Raw genomic sequence first — 25,523 nt, forward strand, 5'->3', positions numbered from 1 at the left:
CTTCTTTCGCTGCATTTTCATTCCCACCTCTTTTACTTAGAATTTTTTTTTAAATGTGTTTAACAGTCACAGTGTGTGTTTTTGAGCTGAGGAAGGTGTAATAAGGTGTAAACCATGATTTCATTTATTAAGCAAGGTGTACCCGTTCAGTATGAAACGTAACTGTATTGAATACCAGCGGTTCAGTGTCATTCCAGTGGAACAGATACGGGACAGTCAGTGTTCGGGCAGCTTTTCGTTTGTGAGAAAGTAGAAACACGGGGTGAATAGTTGCGATACTTCCTCTTCAGCAGTAAATCGTGAGCGCGCTGCGTACACACTCTACCGTGAACGCTTCGCGCTCACCATGGCGACAGCACAACAACACTGCTCTGAGCGGCCTCATGACAGTTATCTGCAATGAACAGAAAGGTGATACAGGCGCTCGCTGAAACCATCTCAAAACACGTGGAGCACTGTGAGTATGACGGTTAAACTTCTCATGTCTAACTAAGTTAACGCACTTTACAGCTTTACATGTCATTGTTTTACTTAGCAGATATTAAAATGTTTACAGTCATATAACTACCGTTATGAGAGCCATTTTTTTGTTTCTGTGTATAGTCAATAAAAATGAGGCTGAGTGTCTCATCCAAGAGTTTAACGTGCTTACGGGGAAGCCGACCAACTCAGGAAGAGCAGTGCATGGTCTGGACAGAGGGAAGTTCATAAGCGTGCTGCACAACACCTTTGGGCTGACTGATGACATGATCACCGGTAGAGGTATTCTGTTTGCAGTTATTTTATTAACAACAGAACTTAGAAAACGTATCCAAATGTACATTTACTCGGTAAATTTACAAATTTAAGAAAAATACGAGCTCATTTTCAATTTGATGGCAGCAGCACATCTCAAAAAAATTGGGGCAAGGCTATGTTTACCGCAGTGTAGCGTCCCCTCTTCTTTTAACAACAGTCCGTAAATGTCTGGGGACCGAGGAGACCAGCTGCTAGACTTTTTGGAGAGGAATGTTGTCCCATTCTTGTCTGATATGGGATTCTAGCTGCTCAACAGTCCTGGGTCATCTTTGTTGTATTTTTCCTTTCATGATGCTGCAAATGTTTTCAGTTGGTGGAAGGTGTGGATTGCATGGAGGCCGGTTTAGCACCCAGACTCTTCTACTATGAAGCCATGCTGTTGTAATAGATATGCGGTTTTGTATTATCTTGCTTAAATATACTATATTGCCGAGTACTCACTTGTCTACCTTCGCACACATATGAACTTGAGTGACATCTCATTCTTAATCCATGGGGTTTAATATGATGTCGGCCCACCCTTTGCAGCTATAACAGCTTCAACTCTTCTGGGAAGGCTTTCTGCAAAGTTTAGGAGTGTGTTTATGGGAATTTCTGACCATTCTTCCAGAAGCATATTTGTGAGGTCAGACACTGATGTTGGATAAGAAGGCCTGGCTCGTAGTCTCTGCTCTAATTCATCCCAGAGGTGTTCTATTAGGTTGAGGTCAGGACTCTGTGCAGGTCAGTCAAGTTCTTCCACACCAAACTCACTCATTCATGCCAGTGCACAAAGCAGGGTCCTTAAGACACTGGTGCACAGTCATTTTGGAACAGGAAGAGGCCATCCCCAAAGCTGGGAGTATGGAATTGTCCAAAAAGAGTTTCTTTCACTGGAACTAAGGTGCTGATTCACCATTCTAGAGAACACGTCTAGAGTCCATTGGCAGCAAGCTTTTACACCACTTCATCTGATGCTTTGCAATGTGCCTGGTGATGTAAAGCTTAGATGCAGCTGCTAGGCCATAGAAACCCATTCCATGAAGCTCTCTATGCACTCTATCTGAGCTAATCTGAAGGCCACATGAAGTTTGGAGGTCTGTAGCAATGGATTCTGCAGAAAACTGGAGCAGTCTGCACCTCAGCATCTGCTGACCCCACGCTGTGATTTTACATGGCTTACCACTTTGTGGCTGAGTTGCTGTTATTCCTAGTCACTCCCACTTTGTTATAATACCACTAACAGTTGACTGGAATATTAATAGCAAGGAAATTTCATGACTAGACTTGTTGCCTGGAATTCACTGAGCTCCAGAGAGTAACCCACTCTTTCATAAATGTTTGTAGAAGCAGTCTGCATGAATACGTGCTTGATTTTATACACCTGTGACCATTGACGTGATCGGAACACCTGAATTCAATGATTTGGATGGGTGAGTGAATACTTTTGGAAATATAATGTATGTAAGGCCATCCCTGAAAAAGACATTTGGATGGTAGCATATGTTGCTCTAAAACCTTAAGCATTAAGGCAACCCCCCCCCCCCCCCCCCCCCACACACACACACACACACCCAGACCAGCAGAGATGCAGGCTTTTGAACTGAGCACTGATACCAAACTGGGTGGTTCCTCTCTTATTAAGTCTAGAGGACACGATTTCCATATTTTCCTAAAAGAATTTCAATTTGTCTGATCACAGAACAGTTTTCCCCGTTGTCTGCTGGAAGATGGTGGTGTTTCTGGACTGTGTTCACATATGGCTTCTTTGCACAACAGAGCTTTAACCTGCATTTGTGGATGGCACGGAGTGTTCAGACTGATTTCTAAGCCTATAGAGTGATTTCTATGACAGAATCATGCCTGTTTTTAATGTCGAGCTGCCCGAGGCTCAAAGATCACAGGTATCCAATATTGATTTTTTTTTTGGCCTTGTGCCTTGCACACAGAAATTTCCAGAGCTGTTTTAATGATATCATGTACTGTAGATGATGAGATAGTCAAAGTCTTCACAATTTTACATTGAGGAACATTATTCTGAAACTCTTCCACAATTTGTAGAGTTTTTTTGCAGATTGCTCATCTTTACCTCTGAGAAACTCTGCCTCTCTAAGTCACTCTTTTAACACCCAATCATGTTACTGACTTGTTGCCAGTAAACCAAATTAGTTGCAAAATGTTCCTCCAGCTGTTTCTTTTTAATACCACTTACTTCTCTAGCCCTCTATCAATTTTTTGTGTTGCTGCCATCAAATTCAGAGCCAGTACTTTTCATGAAATAGTAAAATGTCTGTTTAAATATTTGATGTTTTCTATGTTCTATTGTGAATAAAATATGAGTTTATGAGATTTGCAAATCATTACATTGTGTAAAATGTAAATAAAAACAGTGTCCCAGCCTATGTTCAATCACCCGATGGCCATGCTGAAGATATTTAAAAATGACTAGAAGCCATTTGTTTTTCATTGGCTAACCTGGAAATGTGAATATAACTGACTGTCATTCAGTCTTCAGGACATTTGACAAAGACAATGACGGCATTGTCAGTGTGAAAGAGTGGATCGAGGGACTGTCTGTTTTTCTTCGGGGGACCTTGGAGGAACAAATAAAATGTAACTTCTCAACCTTACTTTTTGTAAAAATTTTTGTAATACTTTAAAAAAAAAAAAAATTTATTTACAGGTATCGTGCATATTGATAAACATTACTGTAAATGTGCCAGTGTTAGCCAGGTGGCTAATTAATATACTTAAGCTGCCTGTCTCTCATACACACACACGCACACACAAAGTCACAAGCTTATCTAGCTAATGAAACCCTTTCTGTTTTCTGTTTGGCATGGCTCAGACTGCTTCACTGTGTATGACTTGAATGGTGACAACGCCATCTCTAGAGAGGAGATGTTTCACATGCTGAAGAACAGCCTCATCAGGCAGCCCAGTGAGGAGGACCCTGATGAAGGAATCAAAGACCTGGTGGAGATCGTCCTGAAGAAGATGGTGAGCTGCGTGCTGCACAAATAAAACTGTTTGATTAAATGTGCTCTTTGTGTCACCTCCACACACATTTAAAAAATAAATAAATCTCTGGTCTGTAAATAGTTTACTAACTCTGGGTGCTTCCTCCCATAGGACTATGATCACGATGGCAAAGCATCTTTTGAAGATTTTAAAAAGGCAGTAAAAGATGAGAACCTATTGCTTGAAGCTTTTGGAACCTGCCTCCCTGACTCCAGGGTAATCTGAAATGAAAAGCAGCTGAGCTCTTAAATTTCCCTGTCAGAGATTCTCAATCTTACAGTCTGCTTTTCTTGTTTGTTTTTTTTTTCAGACCATTGAGAAGTTTGAGGGACGTGTATTTCAGGAACAAATGGAACAATAAAGAAATATTTATGTGCATTCCCAGTCTTGACATCTTTAATAATTATCGCAATGGCTGACAGCACTGTGATGCAAAATCTGTAAAAATTAATAAAGAAGCTGTTTGAACTGTCATCTTTCAACATCCTTTAATAAATCAGACAGCCAGCTTGATCAAATCCGACGGCGTGGTTTGATCTTCTTCTCCACTGGTTTCATCTCTGGACCTGATGCCACCTAAGAAAGAACATGAAACTGATTTCACTACAATGCCAAAAGCAATTTAGATCACAGTGGAAAAACTTTTATCTTCAGTAGATATATTAAAATAAAAAATATATATACCTGCTTCATTGTGTTCCTGATCAGGTTGACCGTTGTGTTCAGTGATTTATCCTCCATGTCCAGTTTGGATGGTTCTGGTAGTTTTGGCCCAATCAAAGGCTCGTTTTCTCCAGAAATGGTTATGGAGTGCTCTGCAGCCTCTTCTATTTTGCGTTTCCTCTTCTCTAAGTGTGTGGTCCGAGGGAGAAATCTGACTCCAGCGGCTTGATGTGCCTCCTGTCTGTGGTCTGTGACTCTGCTCGATAAGGTCTGGTTGCGCCTTGAACTCCCTTCTCGCTGCTCTACTGTATCAACAGAAGTACTGTGTAAAGTCCCCATTTTGTCCTCTGTTGGTATAACCCCACGTTGATTTTTAGGTCCATAGTAATGATGTTCTTGGGGAGGTAATGGCAGTAGAGGAAAGCCCAAATAATGGCTGACGTTTGAAGTCTCCCCTGTATCGTCACCGCCAGAGGGTTGCCTGTGTGTGTGGATATTTTCTGATGTGGTGGTTGTATCTGATGAAGTAGGCTCCTCTTGTATTTCCTCTTCCTTTTCTCTCGCTTTGAAAATAATGAGACAGAAATCAGACTTAACAGATAGTCCGTGTTTGCCTTTATAACTTAAAAAATATGGTTGAAATTAAGGGTATACAAACTTTAAAATGATCACAGTTCAAATTCAAATAAAAGTGCAAATGGCAGGGGGAAATGATGGAAATGTACAAAGAAATTATGAAAAGATGTAAAGTGACTTGTTTTGTGTGTGTGTGTGAGATAGAAAATTATACCTCTTTTCTGAGCAGCCCTGATGACATAACTCCTCCGGTCCTGCAGCTTGAGTCTAGTGTCCTCCACAGTCTCATATTCTGGGACGTAGCACACATGCAGCACACCACCATAGAAACTTTTCTCATCCATGTGTCGCTTTGCTGCTCTGAAACAGACCAAATTATTCTCAATGTCCTTCAGACTTTGCCAGTCAAGCATAATGAACGGTGTAAGTTACATCTTGTACCTGGCACTTGTAAGTTTCTGGAACTTTACAAGGTAGACCTCCGTGAACTCTTCAGCAGGATACTCGTCCAGGGGCCTGTACTCCTCCACAGCTCCATACAGGGCACACAGCTGAATCAGCTCAGTCATCACACCAATCGCCGGGACCCCTTGGATCATCAGGTAACGAGACTCTAAATTTATGGTGTAAACCTGCAAGTAACATAAGTTTGGTAACAGTTTCTCTCCAATGTCAATGCAGCACGTGACTGCAATATATTAATGGCAAAATATTCATGTGAAAACTGCAAAAACTGGTTATTGTGATTGTCTATGTACATTTTACAGTGCTTTGAAAAATTATTTGTATTTATATCTACATGTTTCAGATCAACAAACAAATTTTAATATTAGGCAAAGATGACCTGAGTAAATACAAAATGCAGGTTTTTTTTTGGCCACAGCAGATTTATTGAGGTTATGACAGGAAAGCAGGAGAAGAGATGGGAGAAGACATGCAGCAAACTGCACAGGACAGGACTCGAACCTGCGCTGCCAGCTATTGCCTCATGGCATGTATGTGGTTGCCTGCTCTACCAATGAGCCACCCTGGTACCCAAATGCAGTTTTTAAATGATGATTTAATTTATCCACTCATCCACTTTCTTTTATTTACCTGGGGCCGGATAGCAGGGGCAGCAGCCTACGCAGAGAAACCCAGACTTCCTTACAGCCACAACCACCGTCCTGTTGTTTTTTTATACAAATAAAATCTATTGTGCAATATTTTCTCTTTCAATTAACACTCATTGGTGCAATATCTGTTGGTCTACATGTGGAATATACACTTTATTACCTGTGGAATATCCACTGTGCTCTACAGCATACTGTGTTACTGTGGAATACTTACTGTGCAAAAACTGCTGTTAGACAGTCTTAAAAAATGTTCACAATCTCCCTCAACCTGGTACACAGTAATATATACTTAAATTTTTATATCTTGCACGGTTACTTATTTCCTATTTTTCTATTTATAATTCTTTTTTTTTTTACACTGTTACTCGAGAGCTTGGCACAACAATTTCAATGTTCCCAAACCTTGCGTGAGAGTACAAATGGTCTCTTGAATCTTAATACAGGAAATCATTGTTTTAAAAACTGAATTTTGTATTTATTCAGGTTGTCTTTGTCTAATATTAAAATCTGTTTTTGGATCTGAAACATGTACATGTGACAAATGTACCAAAAAAAAAAAAAGGAGATCAGGAAGGGGACAAATACTTTTTCACAGCACTGTAAGCGGCGTTACTACTCAAGAGACACTCTTTTTGTCTTATATTTATAAATAGAAGGCTCTTCTTACCTTAACCGCTTTGGCTTTTCTTCCTTCCCTATATTTTGGTCGAGAAATGCACACTTTCCTCTGTTCGTGATGTTTGTAAACCTCTGGGACCCTCCAGCAGCCAGGATTGTTGTTGACGGGAGCCGCCATGTTTGTGGAAATTAATATTCCGGCTAACGCATTTCAAAATAAGGGTTGATTCGCATGTTGAATAGGCTACATTAAAGGCACCCCCTGGTTGAATGTCTTATTTTGAAACAAGTGCTACAGAACATCAGCTACTCTGGTCTGGCGTCGCACACACGGAGCACATCGATCGACTATGAGTTTGTCACACACTTGATGTTAGCGGAATAGCTTGCTTCACATACAGAGCGCCAAAAAGCTATGTCACAGTTATGTTTAGCAATCAGGGCATTCAACCCGTAAATGTCTCGTTTAACAACGCAAAAAATTGCTTTTTATACCTCCCCTCGAAACTGATATCGCATCTTTCTCTGAAAGAGGTAAGATAAAGATAGCCTAGCTAACAACCACCTAGCAGTATCATTAGGTACAATTAGTGGAAGTTTTGTCCGGTTAAACGATTTTTTAGCAAAAATATTAGCCCGTTTTTTGTGTGTTGCCCTGTTTTTGAATTTTTTAAATTAATAATGTTCTAAGTTAATTTTTCAGATATTTTGTCAGTTATCTTCAAAATGCATTTTTAATTCTGCAGTTTAGACTCGCGTCAGGCTGCTTACTAGCGCAAATAATTTGGAAAGATGGCTTTTTAATGATTCTCCAATTAGTCCTTTGCATGCCTAGCTGAAAACATGTTTGGAATATAGAGGAAAGCAGAGCTGAGTCATAAACATAATACTAAAGCATATGCAGACAGAGGGTAGTTGCGAATTACTATTTTCAGTATTTGTTTCCATATTGGAACTGTTTTTGTAGCAGTTCCTTTACGATTTCACTTGGTGGTGACAAAGGACTGCATGAAGCAGGGATCTAGGCGTAAATTTCTCTGTTTTTAAATTACTTCACTACCATGAATGGAGAGTATCTTTCTGATGGCAAACACGTGAGGACTTTCTGCTCATATTTGTACATTTTTTGCCAACAGGAATTGCTATTTCAAGCTTCAAGCCTCAGTTTACTTACAAAGAAGTCAAAAACTGGGTTAACACTCATTGTTTGCCTAAACTGTGTAAAACGGATTGAATTAGGAGAATTTGTTTGCTAAGGAGTCATGATCGTGATATATTCTACAGTAAATAAAGTGCTTCAGCAAACATATAGTCCTATTAAAACCTAAGAACACCCTATGAATCATCAATAACTTTTAAGTAATAACACATTTCCACTTTTATCTTGTCTTTGGGTTTAAACTACATTTTCATAGATCTGTACATGAAAAAATACAAGCAAAAAGAATATTTTGATCCCAAAACTTTGCTTTTGTGATTTGGACAATGGTTTTACAAATTTGTCATTTTCCAATATAATGCCAGTTACTAGTAGTTTTCATTTAGGTTTTCAACTTTTTTCAAGCTGTTTTCTCTTCAAAAATTGCCAATAATATAACATAATATAATATAAAAATAACAATAAATTGGTGTAACAAAAAATCAAGTTGAGGTCTGGACCCTGATTGGACCATTGCAGCACCTTGATTCTTTATTTTTTCAGCCCTTCAAATCTGCAGATTTGCTGCTGTGCTTGGGATCATTGTCCTGTTGCATAACCCATTTTTGACCAAGCTTTAGATATATGGCCTCATATTTGACTCTAGAATACTTCTGTTTACAGAGGAGTTCATAATCAACCCATTTAATGTCTTTTTCAGAACCAGCCTCTGGAGTTGTCCTGTGGTCATGGGTCTTCAGTGTTTCTCAGCTGGACTCAAAACAGATCCACCTCCAGCCTGGACAGCCACAAAGTGGAGCTGTGTCGGCAACTAGGAGAGAAGCTGGGCCTGACAGATGGAGAGCAGGTAGAGCCCCTCACTGAGGAATTGGTTCTTTGCTGTATTTTCTTACAGAAAAAGCTCATTTTCTCCATCTTGTGACAGTGTACAGTAATTGTCAGTTTCTATATGGACTTATTGGTTGTTTGGTTTCCCTCAGGGCTTCTTAAGGCCATGTCATCAGGTCTCATCTTTGCATCGGGTGTTTGTGGAGCCTCTGTCATCTGATGACTGGGAGATCTTGGTGGGTAATTTAGTGACACACAGTATGTGAAACTTGTCTTCATACAAGTGTGCACTATCTTAAATACACACACTGATAACTACAAGGCGGCTCCTCCTTTTTAAAGCACTTTTAAAAACTATTAATATATCGCTTTCATGTGACTGACATCCCTAGGAGCTCCACAGTTCTGCGCTGGAGCTGCGACTATTGGATCAGATCAGAGTGGTTTTCCAAGATGCTGTGTTTCCTGTGTGGGTGAACAACCACACAGTAATCTATATTCGAATAGGTCAGTTATTCTATTATATCCTGTAAATGTTTGTTTTCATATAAAAACCTGCAAAATTTGGAGAAAGATAAAAAAAAACCCAAACAGTAATGACTACTTACCTGTTTTTTTTTTAATGTTTGACTTTTATTAACGCAGTTTACTTTTTTTATTATTCTGCACAGCTTCACTTTCTCCAAGTGTGCCCTATGGTCGTCTGGAGCAATTCACAGAACTTGTTGTATCCCCGAAAATCCGTGCTGAAATTGGCACCCTCAGAGATTCTCTAGTAAAATCCAACCCAAACCAAGAAAATTTTCACAGACAGCCAAACGTGGATTTTTCCTCCTCCTATTCAGGACCATCGTCAGAAACTACCTCCTCTACCCCCTCTACCCCTAGCAGCCACCAGTGGGGTGGCATAGCTGACCTGAAAAACCTCTTTCGCCATATGATAAAGGGTGCTTATGACCCAGTTAAAGAGCAACCGCCTTTACCTGAAATCCCCGCCCTTCTTACCGACTCTCTGTACAGAGTGTGCAGTTCACCTCCCCACTCTCTCAGCACTATAAGCCATGTTGCAACTGGCGCTATTCACATATTTCCTTGGAGCCACAGTTTCAATGCCAGGCTGAGTGAAGGTCATGCTTCAATTACATATGGCCTTATCTCCAAAGTTCCATCCCCCAAAGAAACGAGGGACAAAACCAAGCGGGCAATGGAGAAAAAGAAGAAAGCAAGAGCTGCTAAAGGTAGTGCTATGCCTGAAGAAGAAGAGGTGAAAGAAGAGGAGGCCATGGTGGTCAGGGCAGTATGTCACTGTACTGAGCTGCTTGCGTGCAAGCAAAGAAGCAAAGGAGAGATCCACAGTGGAAGAGTATGGGTGAGTGTGGTGTCTAAAAGAAAAATATCCTGTATGACACAGTTCTCAACACTAACCCCAGATAAATGATGGCATCTTACCAGTACCGCAGTCCTTTCTATTTTTGTTACAGTTTTTGTTTTGTTTTGTTTTTTTAGATTCCACAGCCTCTGGCCAGCAGGCTGGGTATCCTTGCCCATTCAACAATAAGAATTAAGCCAGTGAAATCAGCTATCAAAGTAGCCTCTACTATTCGCCTACAACCGCTAAATCCACTGGTGAGTCCTGAAGTGTACCTCTACAGTAAAGATGTTGGATGTAAAATAAATTATAAGGGGGATATAATTTGTTCAAAGTTGCAAAAAATTTGTTGTGCTTCTTTTCTTTATGTCCATCTGATTTTTGGCATTTGAGCCTGAGGAGGATGATGAGGAGATCCAGACAGCTTTACTTGGTTGGCTGCACACACAGAGTCACGAACCTTTAGCCTGTCTCACAGCACGGTCTGGCACCATCCTCCTACATGGAACTGATGGTGATTCATTTCTACATGTCCGTTACAAGCTTATGAAGTGTATTTATAAATCCTGTACAGACAGATCTGCATATGGCTATGCAAAAAAAAAAAAAAGCTCAAAATAATAATAAATGTCTTAAAATTGCCTTTTTTTCCCTTGTTTTTTAGCAAAGCTCGAGTTTGCTTTAACTGTGCTGAAACCAGAACCACAGACTGAACCTACAGACCAGCTGTTTCTGCTAGCACCCACTGTCATCCAGAAGAAAGACATACAGGTATTTCCATGCAAATAGAAAATCATAAATCTTTATTTTTAAATGATTTGCATGAAAACAGATTGTGTCATCCAGTTTTTATTAAATAATTCTGCACTAATGAGGGATAGAGCCATTGTTTTTAAGAAGCAAAAATCTGAGTTTGTTCACAGTCATCTCTTTGTGTTAACTTCAGGTAGACAGAGCGCCAGTAACTACCCCAGCTGTGAAACCTGGAGCTGAAACACTTCACCCAGAGCTTCCCTCACTTAGTATTCTTGGGTATGTCTTTAGTTAACTCAGCACCTGTGCATCATTTAAGCAACCTCTTTTTTTTTCTTTCTTTTTTTCATCAGTTTCAGTCCATATTTTTTGCTTCTCTATCTTTTCCCAGTGGGATAGATGACCTTTGTAGGACTGGGTTTGAGTTTATCTCTCATAGTCTTCTGGGTAGTCCCCTCTCACAAGAGCTGGGTACTATTGGACGGGGACTCCAAGGTGGAGCCCTTCTTATCACTGGTGCTAAGGTATCTCTTTACATAACAAAATAAGATAAATTGATATGTAATAGCACTGATTTTGTCAGCTTAAACTGACCAGTAAACAAAGGAGTCAAGTAACTGAATGCATTCTTATCTTAACCAGTACTTTTTTATTAAGTCTGGAACATACTGTGTTATAACTTGTCGCCACAGGGGAGTGGGAAAAGCACTCTGTCCCAAGCTCTGTGCAGGAAAGCTAGAGAGGAGCTGGATGCACACGTTGAGGTGGTAGACTGCAAAAAGCTACAAGGTCAAGAAAGATTTCGCGAACATTTACTGAAAACAACGAAAACAAGTTGAAATGGAACTTCATTTATTGTTTTTGTTTTTTGTTTTTAGGCAAAAGGGTAGAAACTGTGAGGCAGAATCTGAACGACATTTTTGAGCAGGCAGAGTGGATGCAGCCCTCGGTTGTTCTACTTGATGACCTGGATCATTTGACGCGAGCACCAGCCTCACCTGAACATGAACACGGCGCTGAGGCACTGCTTCAGCAGCACATTGCTCAGAGTAAAGCATAAAATATTTTCTTGCGTGTGGGAATGTTTTTTTGACAGACTGGATCAATAATCATTTCCTGTCTTGATGAGGAATATTGTCTGCTTGTGGCTGCAGGTCTGAAGGATGTGGTGGATGAGGTGATGGTTCACTCCAGCCTGGTGTGTCTGATCATCACCAGCCAAAGTGAACACACCCTCCATCCTTCTCTGACTGAGGTACACGGTTCCCACTTCATCCAGGGATTTGTAAACATTCAGCCACCTGACCAGGTCAGCAGTCATCCACATCTATGTACATGCACAAACACACACACTCAAAGTGGGTGGGAAAAAAAAAAACAGCCAATTTTATGGTTTGCAGCCCCAGAGAGCTGACATCCTGCACCATCTGATCCTGAGGAAGTCCTGCCTGCCTGTTGAGACCTTACAGGGTCTTGACCTGGGGGCAGTTGCTAAGGAGACAGAGGGATACACGCCTCAAGATCTAGTATTACTGGTAGAGCGGGCTGTTCATGCTAACATTATGCAAAGAGGGCACAGTGAGCAAGGTATCAAAGACTGATGAAATTCCTAATAAAGTTGCATGCTGCTTATTCAAAGATCACTTTCAGTTCTTCATATTCCTGTTGCATCATGTCACCACTGATGCTAATGCAGATTTATTTTGGGCATTGATTGTGCCCTGTATTTCCCAGGTGTGTGTCTGTCGTGGAGAGACTTTGCTCAGGCTCTCAAGGGATTCACACCCCCCTCTCTGTGGGGTGTAGACCTCCACATGCTCAGTGGAGTTGGGCTGGACAGGGTAGGAGGTCTAAAAGAGGTGCGACAGCAGCTTATGGACACCATACTGCTCCCTGCTAAGGTCAGTTGGCTGTTGGTATTTACGAAGAGTGTGTTTTAGTACCAATGTGGTATATTTGGTGTATGCAGTGGTTATATGGGTATTTTAAACACTATACTTACTATTGATTGTTGTAAATATGAGCAGTTGAAAGTATCACCATGAGTGGGGATTAAGCGCTGGATACAGACAAAATTTAAAATAAACCATTTGAATCAACTGATTTAGGAAAATCTGCCCTCTTATTTAGTCAACTTTTCTTTTCTAAGTCTCTGATTTTTATTGGTTTCAAGTTTTCATTTAAACAAGTTGTTCAAATTCAAAGCAGCATCTTTCCTACGTAGGTCTGTGGGTCTGCTCTTTTAAGAGAAGCATTTTGAGACAGTATTTTTAAGTTTATAATATATGACAGTCAGTTTACTCCCTGCTTGTTATGACTTTAACTCCTCCACGGCAGCAAACCACTTCACAGAAGCTACCGCAGTCTCCTGCAAGTTGAACTGGGCTGGCCAAACACTTTCACAGTGCTGACTAACGGTGACAGATTTCTGTTTCGATGGGTAAAGAACGCCTGCAAGACAAGCAACAAAAAGACTTCCAAATTCCCAATAAGAAAAACAGCATCTGTACCTGTAACTGTCTAGTCCACTAATATGTTTAAGCCCAAAAAAACCAAAAAAAAACCCTTTCTCTTTGGAGAGGTGGAAAACTGTCAGCATAGTTTATCTGTTTTTTTAGCTCAGGTGTTACATGAAATGTCTTATGATAGTTGAGAAAACCTGGTAAAAGATGGTAATAAATAATGAAGCTATTTACCTGATTTAATTTATCTTTGGATTCTGTAAATCATCGACTTACAGCCTAGTCTTAGTTGCAGCATAATTGCATCATTTAAAAGTCCCCCAACTGACCCCTTTTTAACAATTATTTCTGATATATTTACTTCAAATATGGTTCACGATGATGCTTTCAGTTTCAGAACATAATTGAGGGTGTTTTTGTACTGTGAGGTTCTTTGATCTGTTTTTGATGCAGCTAGCCCCCAGACTGCTCTGCTGTGCGTGGTATTCTTCAAATCATCACACTGGTTTTAGGAAAAATGGCCACGACTGCTTGAGCTTCTAATGAGTGTTTTTGTATTTTTAACATTAAATCCAAAGAATGTAGAGATGTTTCCCATACACCAACAGACAAGCCTAAAATTCAACATAACTTATTGCACAGTTGCTGATTGTGGATCTTTGGTGTGTTCCAGTATCCAGTCCTGTTCTCCAATCTTCCCATCCGCCATCGCTCAGGAATACTGCTGTATGGCGCTCCAGGTACAGGAAAAACACTGCTGGCCAGAGCTGTAGCCAGAGACAGTGGTATGAACTTCATCAGCATCAAGGTAAGCTGGGCTTTAGCCTGCATAGCCAAAAGAAGACTGTACCCCTCTGGATGAGAGCAAAATGTATCTACAACAACAAGAGTTTTTTTTTTTTTTTTTTGTTTTTAACTTTCTCTCCAGGGACCTGAACTTCTGAGTAAATACATCGGAGCCAGTGAGCAGGGAGTCCGTGATGTCTTCCAGAGGTTAGTGAACATTTAAACTCCTCCCAACAACCCACTGCTCTGTTATTACTTTGTTGTACGTTATAATTAGTAACATCAAACATTCGTAGTAATGATAAAGTAATGACGTTTCACATAACTGGAGTATTTTCTTTTTAATTCCCTTCGATTACTTCCTCTTTTCTCTGCTCCAGGGCACAAGCCGCCAAGCCGTGCATCCTGTTCTTCGATGAGTTTGACTCCCTGGCCCCCAGGAGGGGCCACGACAGCACAGGTGTAACCGACCGCGTGGTCAACCAGCTCCTCACCCAGCTGGATGGAGTGGAAGGACTGCAGGGTAGCGTCATACATCAGTATACTACACGCAGTGTTATGAGTGCTTTGTAATAACAATTTGTTTTAACAGGTGACTGAGTCTGTTGGAATTTATGATAGATGCATTGAGTGTGTTAAATGTGTTTGTTTAACAAAAGTGTGGAAATATCCATTTAAAGTTTAGTAGGGTTAGGTCCTGTGAAGTTTTTTTTTTCTGCCTCTCATGCCTTTGGGTGTTGTCAAGCATGTAAGCGTGACTGATCCACATACAGTTATGACAGTGAGTCATTGTTACCTTACTTAGCAGAAGGCTATATTTTTTATTTCTGCCCATTTCATAAACAAAAGTGCTTTTATGAATGACAGTGAAACTGAAACTCCACTTAGAAATGAAAATTTAAAAATTTTTATTATAATTGTCATTTTTTTTAAGGGAAAAACCCAAACCTCCTTTAAGGCTGGCAGAAAATAATGTACATATGATAGATGCTTTTTTTCCCTCCATGTGATTATGAAGACTGTGTAGTCAATACAGTCATATACTAACGGAGAATCTACACTAGGCATGGTTGCATCGTCCTCCCCTGCCTGCCTCCCCAGCTGGCTTCCACTCACACTGCACTTAACCGTGTAGACACAAGTGCTCTTCAGTTTGTCTCGGCATCTCAACTCTTGCACTCGCATGCTTTTGAAAAACACTGTGCTAAGCACAGCGATGATTTTATGTATTTTGGGCAGTTTTCGAAGCAGTGAACACTCCTCTTGAATTCCTTTATAGATTTCTTAATTACTTACTTAATTACTTCTGCTGGTTTAGACAGATGAGGTTTTCATTGGTGAAGCACTGATGATCCATGCTTAGGCAGTTAGTGATCACATTTGTGCTGTACCAGAGTCCTGCTGCTGCCTAATGTGCCCACCTCTTCAAGTGAACCTAGCAATGGTTCACAAAGTCACGACCAAGCATGTTATGTGGTGGTCACAGTAAATCAAATATGCTTTGGCGTGATACTGATTGTCTAGTATAAGTACACCCTAAACCTGGGGCCAGTAGATTTTGAGCATATAGTTATTGGAAGGGATATGGACACAGTTTAAATTAAATGAGAATTCTTCGTGTTTGTAGGTGTGTATGTGCTTGCGGCCACCAGCCGACCAGATCTGATTGACCCGGCTCTGCTGAGACCTGGACGGCTGGACAAATCCCTCTACTGCTCTCCTCCTGACCTGGTTTGTTGGTTATAATAGCTATTAATTAATACCACTGCACTTCTAAACTCATTCTATATGAATCAATTCTTAAAAGACACAAAATAATGTTATGTTACATTGTTTTAAATCCCAACTATTGTGTCACATTTCCAGGAGGCTCGTGTGGAGATCCTGAAAGCTCTGAGTGCAGGCGTCCCCCTGGCTCCTGATGTTGACCTGGAACAGTTGGCAGCAGCAACAGAGCAGTTTACCGGGGCAGATCTGAAAGCCTTGCTTTACAATGCACAGCTGGAGGCTGTCCATAACAGCACAGGCACCAGCCCACCACGTGTGAGTCTATTGTACTTAAGATTGTCTGATGAGCCTGTTATTATGTATTACCTTAGGCTAATAAACCAGGAAGTCAGGGAATTGTTGGTCAGTCCATTTTCAGATTATTCATAGTTCATGTTGAAGCAGTGAAGTATTTTTTTGTCCCACAAAGCAAATTAAATGATGTTTTTTTTTTTTTGTATGTGAGTTGCTCCAGTTCTGAATCCATTATCAGTTTCCAGCTTAATTTAATTTATCTCCAACGTTGGTGACAAGAAATATGATTGAATAACTTACCTGAGCAGAATAAGCTTAAACTAATGTCAAAGTGAGCTGTAGGAGTACAGTTAAGACCCATGCTGGACACTACAAATCCTTGTGTATATATGAACTTCTAAACCCTCTCTTCCTATGTGGCAATCAGGAGTTGACCTCTGGCTCGGAAAGCGACATGAGCCTTTCTTCCATGATCTTCCCGACCAACCATGGCAGTGGCTCAGATGACTCGGTGGGAGAGGGAGGGTCAGGCATGGGGCTGGACCAGTCCATGGTTGTCCTGGAGCCCAGTGAGCTTCATGCAGAAGACAAACACCACCACAGCAATGTCTGGAGACTGTACTTTGGAAGTTCCTACGAGTCAGAGTTGGAGAATTCACAGAGTTCAAAGCCGGTGAGCACTACCACCATGTAGTATAAGTATAAGTATAACACTGCGTATAATATACCCAAAAGTGTTGTCACTGATAATTTTTGTCTGTTTTTCTTCTTTCATTTCTCCTCCTTTAACAGAACTCCCAGTGCGTCTCTGGACCCAGTTCCATGAGCAATGACTTTACAGGAGGATCAGTTCGTGAACCCGTTAGTTCAGTCAATCTTGCCTTCATGCCCTCCATACAGAGGGGATACGAAGAGCCTGCCCCAGAGCAGCTGGAGCGTCTACAACAAGACATTATTAACATTAAGAACAACTACAGGAGAGCCAATGTAAGTGACAACAATGAATATATTTGAGTATCTGAATGCTCTGGTGTTCTGATGACTTTTTTCATTCTAGTTGGCTTCGCTATTAGTCTATTCCACTGGGTAGTGTCCTTCTGTAGAGGCAGGTCTTGTTAAACTGCTTACAAGCTACTATTTGTATGATTATTTTGGGATTGTTTATGTAGGAAGAGCGCGCTTGTGTGCATCCAGCCACCAAACAGCCAGGCCTGCTGCTGCGTCAGGCTCATGTAAACGCTGCCTTGGCCGTGACCAAGCCCTCCCTCAGCCAAGCCGACTGGAAGAGATACACAAAACTGTGAGTGAGCAATACAGATGTATTGGTGTTAATTCCTGCAGGATTCTACAGGAATTAAAAATTTCAGGAGTTTAATAGTAATTATTTATTTAAAAAACTGTTTAAAAATACTTTAATAAGCTCAATTTATCAAGGGCATAAGCTACTTTAAGTGTCACCAACAGGAGGAAATTAAAAAATAGGAAAAACAATACAAACTATTGTCTCAAAGCTCCTGCCAGGTAGCAGCAAAGGAGTACTATGGATCAATATTCAAATCTCTCTCAATATTCAGCCCTTTTTTTAAAAACATTGTAAGTTGCAGTACTTGTATGTGCTGTACTGTGTTTGTGAAATAATATTAACAGCTGAATTAGAGCAGTTGGACACTGTATTTGCTGTCTTGAATGAGGAATACAGAGAGATACAGTTAAGTTTAAATACACTGCTTAAAAAAATAAAGGGAACACTCAAATAACACATCCTAGATCTGAATGAATGAAATATTCTCATTGAATACTTTGTTCTGTACAAAGTTGAATGTGCTGACAACAAAATCACACAAAAATCATCAATGGAAATCAAATTTATTAACCAATGGAGGTCTGGATTTAGAGTCACACACAAAATTAAAGTGGAAAAACACACTACGGGCTGATCCAACTTTGATGTAATGTCCTTAAAACAAGTCAAAATGAGGCTCAGTATTGTGTGTGGCCTCCACGTGCCTGTATGACCTCCCTACAACGCCTGGGCATGCTCCTGGTGAGGTGGAGGATGGTCTCCTGAGGGATCTCCTCCCAGACCTGGACCAAAGCATCCGCCAACTCCTGGATAGTCTGTGGTGCAACATGATGTTGGTGGATGGAGCGAGACATGATGTCCCAGATGTGCTCAATCGGATTCAGATCTGGGGAACGGGTGGGCCAGTCCATAGCTTCAATGCCTTCATCTTGCAGGAACCGCTGACACACTCCAGCCACATGAGGTCTAGCATTGTCCTGCATTAGGAGGAACCCAGGGCCAACCGCACCAGCATATGGTCTCACAAGGGGTCTGAAGATCTCATCTCGGTACCTAATGGCAATCATGCTACCTCTGGCGAGCACATGTAGGGCTGTGCGGCCCTCCAAAGAAATGGCACCCCACACCATTACTGACCCACTGCCAAACCGGTCATGCTGAAGGATGTTGCAGGTAGCAGATCGCTCTCCACGGCGTCTCCAGACTCTGTCACATCTGTCACATGTGCTCAGTGTGAACCTGCTTTCATCTGTGAAGAGCACAGGGCACCAGTGGCGAATTTGCCAATCCTGGTGTTCTCTGGCAAATGCCAAGCATCCTGCATGGTGTTGGGCTGTGAGCACAACCCCCATCTGTGGATGTCGGGCCCTCATACCATCCTCATGGAGTCGGTTTCTAACCGTTTGTGCAGACACATGCACATTTGTAGCCTGCTGGAGGTCATTTTGCAGGGCTCTGGCAGTGCTCCTCCTGTTCCTCCTTGCACAAAGGCGGAGGTAGCGGTCCTGCTGCTGGGTTGTTGCCCTCCTATGGCCTCCTCCACGTCTCCTGGTGTACTGGTCTGTCTCCTGGTAGCGCCTCCAGCCTCTGGACACTACGCTGACAGACACAGCAAACCTTCTTGCCACAGCTCGCACTGATGTGCCATCCTGGATGAGCTGCACTACCTGAGCCACTTGTGTGGGTTGTAGAGTCCGTCTCATGCTACCACGAGTGTGAAAGCACCACCAATATTCAAAAGTGACCAAAACATCAGCCAGAAAGCATAGGTACTGAGAAGTGGTCTGTGGTCCCCAGCTGCAGAACCACTCCTTTATTGAGTGTGTCTTGCTAATTGCCAATAATTTCCACCTGTTGTCTATTCCATTTGTACAACAGCATGTGAAATTGATTGTCAATCAGTGTTGCTTCCTAAGTGGACAGTTTGATTTCACAGAAGTTTGATTTACTTGGAGTTATATTGTGTTGTTTAAGTGTTCCCTTTATTTTTTTGAGCAGTGTACATTCTTGGACAATCATACAGTTTTTGCAGTTTTGCCTCTGTACATCACCACAGTGGCTTTTACTTTATACAGTCAGGATGTGACTGAAGTGCAGACTTTTCAGCTTAAAGGGGGTTTAATAAAACATTTGCATTAACTGTTTAGGGATTACAGTCATTTTTATACACAGTCGCCCATTTTCCGATGCTCAAAATAATTGGAAAAACTAACATGTTTCTGAATATAAGGATTTGTTTTTAATACTTGGATGAAAATCCTTTGCAGTCAATGACCATCTGAAGTCTAGAACCCACAGACATCACCAAATGCTCTGTGTCCTCCCTTGAGTTGCTCTACCAGGCCTTTAGTACAGCTGCCTTCAGTTGCTGCTCATTTTTTTCTGCATTCAGTTTTGTATAATTGAAAAGCTGCTCTGTTGGGTTGTGATGAGGTGGCTGACTTGGCTGTTGAAGAATATCCCAGGTCTTTGCCTTGCGAAACTCTTGAGTTGCTTTTGCAGTTTGCTTTGGGTCATTATCCATTTGGACAGTTTTGCAGCATTGGGCTGAATCTGAGCAGAGATTATAGCCCTGCACACTTCACAATTCATCCTGCTGCTTCTATTAGCAGTCATATCATCAATAAACACTAGTGTTGCGGCACTGTCAGCCATGCATGCCCATGCCATAACATTGCTTCCATGTTTGACAGATAATGTTTTATGCTTCAGATCATGAGCTGTTTCTCTCCTCCTCCATACTTTTCTTTTTACAAGTTCATCTTGGTTTCTTCTGTCTGAAGAATTTTTTTCCCAGAACTGTGCAGGCTCTTTTAGATGTTTTCTGGCAAAGTCTAACCTGTTTGTCAGTGAAACTGTTTATCAGTTAGTTGTTCAATTACTTTTGAGCCTCTGAAAATTGAGGACTGTGTAAAAAAAAAGAAATGGCTGCGATTCCAGTTATTGCACTACTTCTGTTAAACCTCCTTAAATTAAAGCTGAAAGTCTGAACTTCACAATTGATGGTTTGATTTCAAATCCACTGTTGTGGTGTGCAGAGGCAGAATTACAAAAAGAATGTGTCAGTGCCCCCAAAAAACTCATGGACCTAACTGTACATTCAGCCCATTTGATTGAGACGGTGTTTTAATGTAAATTTTGTCTTTTTTATTTTCTTTAGGTATGAAGGCTTCGGTGTTTCGGGAGACAGAAAATCTGTTCATTCTGTCAAATTGAAACCTGGACAACGTGTGACTTTAGCTTGATCAAATGGTTTAACCATTTCAGTTGAATTTTGACATTGTAAATTAATACAGTGTTTATATAATGTTCTTTACTGACTTGGTTGTGAATGAGACTTGAAATGACTTGAATGTAATTAATGCACATATGCACATTATAATTAGGTATAAATTATGTACTTGTTTGAATTAAAAATTAAAATTTTCTCTAACTTGGTTTTTGTAAGCATCTTGGATTATTTTTTTATCCCCCCCCCCCCCCGGGGTTTAAAGCTAATGCAGGGTGGAAACTTCTTTTTCATGATAACCATTTTGACTTTGCAACAAGAAAAGCACAAGAGTAATTAATAACATTAATGACTCAGTTCCATTAAAGTGCCCAATAAGCCATGACAGTGAACCAGCAAGCACAAATGTAGGAGCATTTCCTAAGTAGATGGCAGTTATTATTAGGACACTGGTGCTTTCTCTGCAACTTCTGATCTGCTTGGATTTTCCCACAGAGCCATCTCTGGGGTTTACAGGAAATCCTCCGAAAAAGAGAAAATCTCCAGTTCTCAGGGTGCAAATGTCTTGTTGATGTCAGAGGAGAATGACCACCCTGCTTCAAGCTAATAGGAAGGCAACAATAACCTAAATAGCCTCTTGTTACCACAGAGCAATGCAAAAGAACATCTTTGAACGCACACAACATATTGAAGCTTGAAACAGGTGGGCTACAGCAGCAGAAGACCACACTGAGTGCCACTCCTATCAGCAGAGAACAGGATACTGAGGCTATAATTTACTCAGGCTCACCAAAATCGGACAATAGAAGATTATAAAAATGCTGTCTGGTCTGATGTGTTTCGATTTTTGCTGCAACATTCAGATGGCAGGGTCAGAATTTGATGTAAACAACATAAAAGGATTGATCCCGTCATGTTTCACAGGGTCAGGCTGCTGCTGGTGGTGTAATAGTGAGGGAGATATTGTGTTGGAACACCTTTGGCCCTTTAGTGCTAACTGAACATTGTTTAAATACCATGTCCATCCCATGAGGACCACAGTGTACCCATCTTCTGATGGCTGCTTCCAGCAGGACAACACACCATGCCACAAGGCTCAAATTATCTCAAACTACTTTGAGCTGGTTTCTTGAACATAACAGTGAATTCACTGTACTCACGCGGTCACCAGATCCAATAGAGCATCTTTGGGATGTGGCGGAATGGGAGATTCACATCATGGATGTGCAGCCGACAAATCTGCCACAACTGCGTGATGCTATCATGCCAATATGGGCCAAAATCTCAGAAGAATGATTCCAGTACCTTGTTGAATCTATGCTGCAAAGAATTAAGTCAGTTCAAAAGGGAAAATGGGGTCCTACCCCAGTACTAACAAGGAGTACCTAATAAAGCGACCGTGAGTGTATAATAATTAGCATTTTGTATTTTTAAGCTATTTTACTATCTGTCATTTCAAAATAAAAACTAAACTTAAAGGGATCCATGACATGTAAAAGTGAGGGTTTATTTTTATTGATTTTTCTTTGGACATTTTATTTAGCCTTTTTTAAGTACAATGAAGAGAGAAAACTGGGAGAAAGCCTAGGCCATCGAGGGGCACACAGCACATGGTTTAGCTAGTTACCAATCAGAGAGCAGCTGTACACTGGATGTGTATCCACATGGTAAGAGTCCCAACCACTCAGCTGTTGGGTCACACAGACGTCATAAATTAGTTTTATATTTTAATGGCTACAAGTATAAAAATAAATTGAGAAAGATTAAAGTTATGATAAATTAGAAAGGAGCAATTTGAAAGTGGAGTCTGTGAGTGTAACCCTCATGTACTAAAACCCAAACAATCAGCCAGGGTTAATAGACATCACTACTGGTAGTGTCGTAATAGGCTGAACTGCACTCATCGCTATATTTTAGCTGTGAGACTTCTAATAATTAGGACACAGACATCCCACTAATCACCACCAATCAATCAGCAGTCTCTCTGAAGACTTTTAACCCAAAACCCTTTTTTAGATTTTAAAACACCATGAAAATATCTTCCAATACTATAAAATGCACTGTTGTTTTCAAACAGTTCCAATAAAAAGCTCTAGAAACACACGAGCACTTTATGAAAGGATATGATACATCCATCAAACCATAACTCTCCCAAAGTGTACATGGCCTCTGTTTGGCTTCAACCTTCTTTTTATTACTGGTTTTAACCTTTTAGTGCCTAAAATACCTGCAGGTCCTGTATCTCAATAACCGAAGGTTCCCACAGCACCTCAAACAGCTGACAATCTTACCTGAATCTTCAGCCTGTTCCTCGGCTGTTGCAATAAGCCGTCTTCACAACATTTTCCTATTGAAGCGATATTCCTGCTGTCATCCCACACACAGGCACTGGCAGGTTCTGCACTGGTAAATATAGACACTCAGGGCTGGTTTTGGCTTCCCTTAGTCTTGTGTCAGTCCCACACAATGCAGCATGAAAAAATGGCCCAGTGGGAGTCTCTCCACTTCATAATCAATCTGTCTCACCTGTAATGCGACAGTCAGAAATCCACAAGAAAGCACTTTTTAAATTACACAAAGGAGAAGGAGACACAAATAGGCTTTTGATTAGAAGCATTTCATTTCTGTCTCATGGACTTAAGGAAATAATACCGATGCCTTATTGATCATCCTGTAGGAATTTCTCTGCCTGCCAGTTCTGCAGAAGTGGTGGCACAGCAGGGTCGGCTTAGGAGCCACGCCTATTGTGTCTTGAACAAAAGACAGACACACAGTCAAAGTTGAACACATCTTGCACCCGGTTGAGGGACGCCCCCCCCCAATCAGACATTTGTTTCATTTGGTGCAGCTTTGGGTGGCAGGTTAGGGGGCTAGCAGTGGGGAAATCCAGAAGATTTATTGGCACATCAGACAGCCACTCCCTGTGGTTGTGAGTTCATCGTCATCCATCTTTTCAGTCTCCCAAATCTCTTCTTTATCAAATCTCAACACAGCTGAACATATGGTGACTTTTTGTAAATTTGGGTGGAAATTATAGGAGCTAGACTTCCGATCACAAAAACAGGCACCCGGGGCAATGTTTACCTCATTAATTATCATGTTTTAAAAAAAAAGTTTCTTTTTCATCAGCCCCTCCTCCTCCCCACTGGTGCTCCAGCTTTTCAAAGTCAATGCAAGTGATTCAAGGGCTCTGGTATACAACAAAGCACTTGTTCATTTTACAACATCAAGAGGTGTCAGCCTTCACTAAAATTAGATGCTGATCAACGCAAAGGAGAACAGGCCTTGCGTATGACGGATTTTGATGAAACAGAAGAGAGATGATATATGAGAAAATAGAACAACAGCAAAAAAAAAAAAAGATGCTGTGATGGGATTTGACTAAAATGTATAAAACGGAATAAGTGAGAGGCGGAGATGACAGATGAGTGTGGGACCATTTTAGCTCTGTTAGGTTTTGTTTCTTCTTGACAGGTACATTTTCTGGCAGGGATATGACTGCAAGGTGCAAGAAAAAGTAGGGCATTTTTATGAATACATACACCATTGTTCTGTAGTTGTTAAAGCTTCAGTAATTAGAAGACAAGTTCAGCGTGTAACTGAGGAAAAACTCATTTAGCATCATAAATGGTACTGTATTTAATGTCCTAAGGGAGTTTGGTTTCTGATGTCAGGAATGAACTTTAATCGCATTGTATAAGCCCCCCCCCCCCCCAAAAAAACAAAACAAAACAAAAAAAACCAAAAAAAAACCAAAACCCCAACACAAACAAATAAAAAATAAATCAAAAAACAACAACAACAAACAAACGAACAAAAAAATAGAATTCTACTAATCCAGTGAAGCTTCCTTAACACATACTCTAGATTTTGTGGTAAGATTGTTTTCTCATCTGCCTCATCCCGGCTGTGGTCATAAACCATTTCAGATGTTGCAATTAGTGATACACATTAACTTAGCTTCTTCTAATTTACAGCAGTTTCCCAGTGATTCAGGGCGAGCACATCTTGGCAGACTCCACCTCTGGCTCTATTAGACGCGCATTAGTTCTGTTGTGCCTGTGAAACACTTGCAAATGCAGACTGACTGCAGAACTCTGTGAAGAGCTCTTCAATCAGTCACCATACCAACCAGCACCACCAAAGATGAGACTTTCAGATTGCTGAGATTAAGCAACTGTTGGGGCTGGCACGAAAATCACTTCCAGAGTTGTATTCATTCATCTAAATCACAGTTTCCCACTTTCAATGGGATGATCTTTGTCTGGGTTGATGCAATCATTTTCCTCTGATAATCCTGGGTCAGGGCTCTGGGTGCTGCAGCAGGATGAAAAGTTACAGCCAGTGCACGTCTGTCTGTTCACAGCTAATTTACTTAGAAATTCTATCTTTATTGTTAGGATGAAGTTGATGTTTTATGCATGTGTGATGCAATTTGTTTTCGGGTATGCACTTTGATCCCCCCACCCCCAATGGATTGTAATGCCTTTGGTGATCATACTTTTCCCTCATCTTTTTACACCAACTCCTTCTAAAAGTACTTTCAAATTATACTGCTCAAAAAAAAAAAAAAAAATTACAGGAACACGTTGAAAACACATCAGCTCTCAATGGGAATAAAAAAGAAAAATCATGCTTGATAGCTATGCTGATAGGGACTGGTTAATGTGTTAGAAATGAAAGGATGCCACATTGTTTGATGGAAATGGAAATTATCAACCTACAGAGGGCTGAATTCAAAGACACCCTGAAAATCAAAGTGAAAAAATGATGCAGCAGGCTAGTCCATTTTGCTGAAAATTCATTGCAGCAAAAAAATGGTCCTCAGTAGTTTGTATGGCC

General features: G+C 40.9%; 3 protein-coding genes across 3 annotated transcripts; 2 read left to right on the forward strand and 1 right to left on the reverse strand.

The window, feature by feature from the left end:
• Positions 1–393: 393 nt before the first annotated feature.
• Positions 394–4,395, forward strand: clxn (calaxin). Its single transcript, XM_030741388.1, has 6 exons — positions 394–457; positions 604–762; positions 3,286–3,390; positions 3,626–3,777; positions 3,910–4,014; positions 4,109–4,395. The coding sequence occupies exons 1-6, from the start codon at positions 400–402 to the stop codon at positions 4,157–4,159; spliced, it is 630 nt and encodes a 209-aa protein (XP_030597248.1). The 5' UTR covers positions 394–399; the 3' UTR covers positions 4,160–4,395.
• On the reverse strand, positions 4,177–6,957 carry rbm48 (RNA binding motif protein 48). The gene is made up of 5 exons (XM_030741387.1): positions 6,820–6,957; positions 5,479–5,669; positions 5,252–5,397; positions 4,483–5,024; positions 4,177–4,374 (listed from the first exon to the last, which is right to left on the reverse strand). Exons 1-5 carry the CDS (start codon positions 6,946–6,948, stop codon positions 4,312–4,314), a joined length of 1,071 nt encoding a protein of 356 aa, XP_030597247.1. The 5' UTR covers positions 6,949–6,957; the 3' UTR covers positions 4,177–4,311.
• Positions 6,958–7,110: 153 nt separating this feature from the next.
• Positions 7,111–20,889, forward strand: pex1 (peroxisomal biogenesis factor 1). The gene is made up of 24 exons (XM_030741003.1): positions 7,111–7,304; positions 8,630–8,776; positions 8,910–8,993; positions 9,150–9,264; positions 9,429–10,126; positions 10,264–10,383; positions 10,520–10,640; positions 10,791–10,897; positions 11,073–11,158; positions 11,271–11,403; positions 11,572–11,668; positions 11,758–11,928; positions 12,034–12,188; positions 12,280–12,466; positions 12,614–12,780; positions 14,015–14,149; positions 14,270–14,334; positions 14,508–14,650; positions 15,755–15,858; positions 15,994–16,170; positions 16,577–16,822; positions 16,942–17,136; positions 17,319–17,449; positions 20,613–20,889. The coding sequence occupies exons 1-24, from the start codon at positions 7,197–7,199 to the stop codon at positions 20,695–20,697; spliced, it is 3,777 nt and encodes a 1,258-aa protein (XP_030596863.1). The 5' UTR covers positions 7,111–7,196; the 3' UTR covers positions 20,698–20,889.
• The last annotated feature ends 4,634 nt before the right edge of the window (positions 20,890–25,523 follow it).

The sequence above is a fragment of the Archocentrus centrarchus genome, chromosome 11 (genome assembly GCF_007364275.1).
Source record: "Archocentrus centrarchus isolate MPI-CPG fArcCen1 chromosome 11, fArcCen1, whole genome shotgun sequence".
Lineage (NCBI taxonomy): Eukaryota > Metazoa > Chordata > Actinopteri > Cichliformes > Cichlidae > Archocentrus > Archocentrus centrarchus.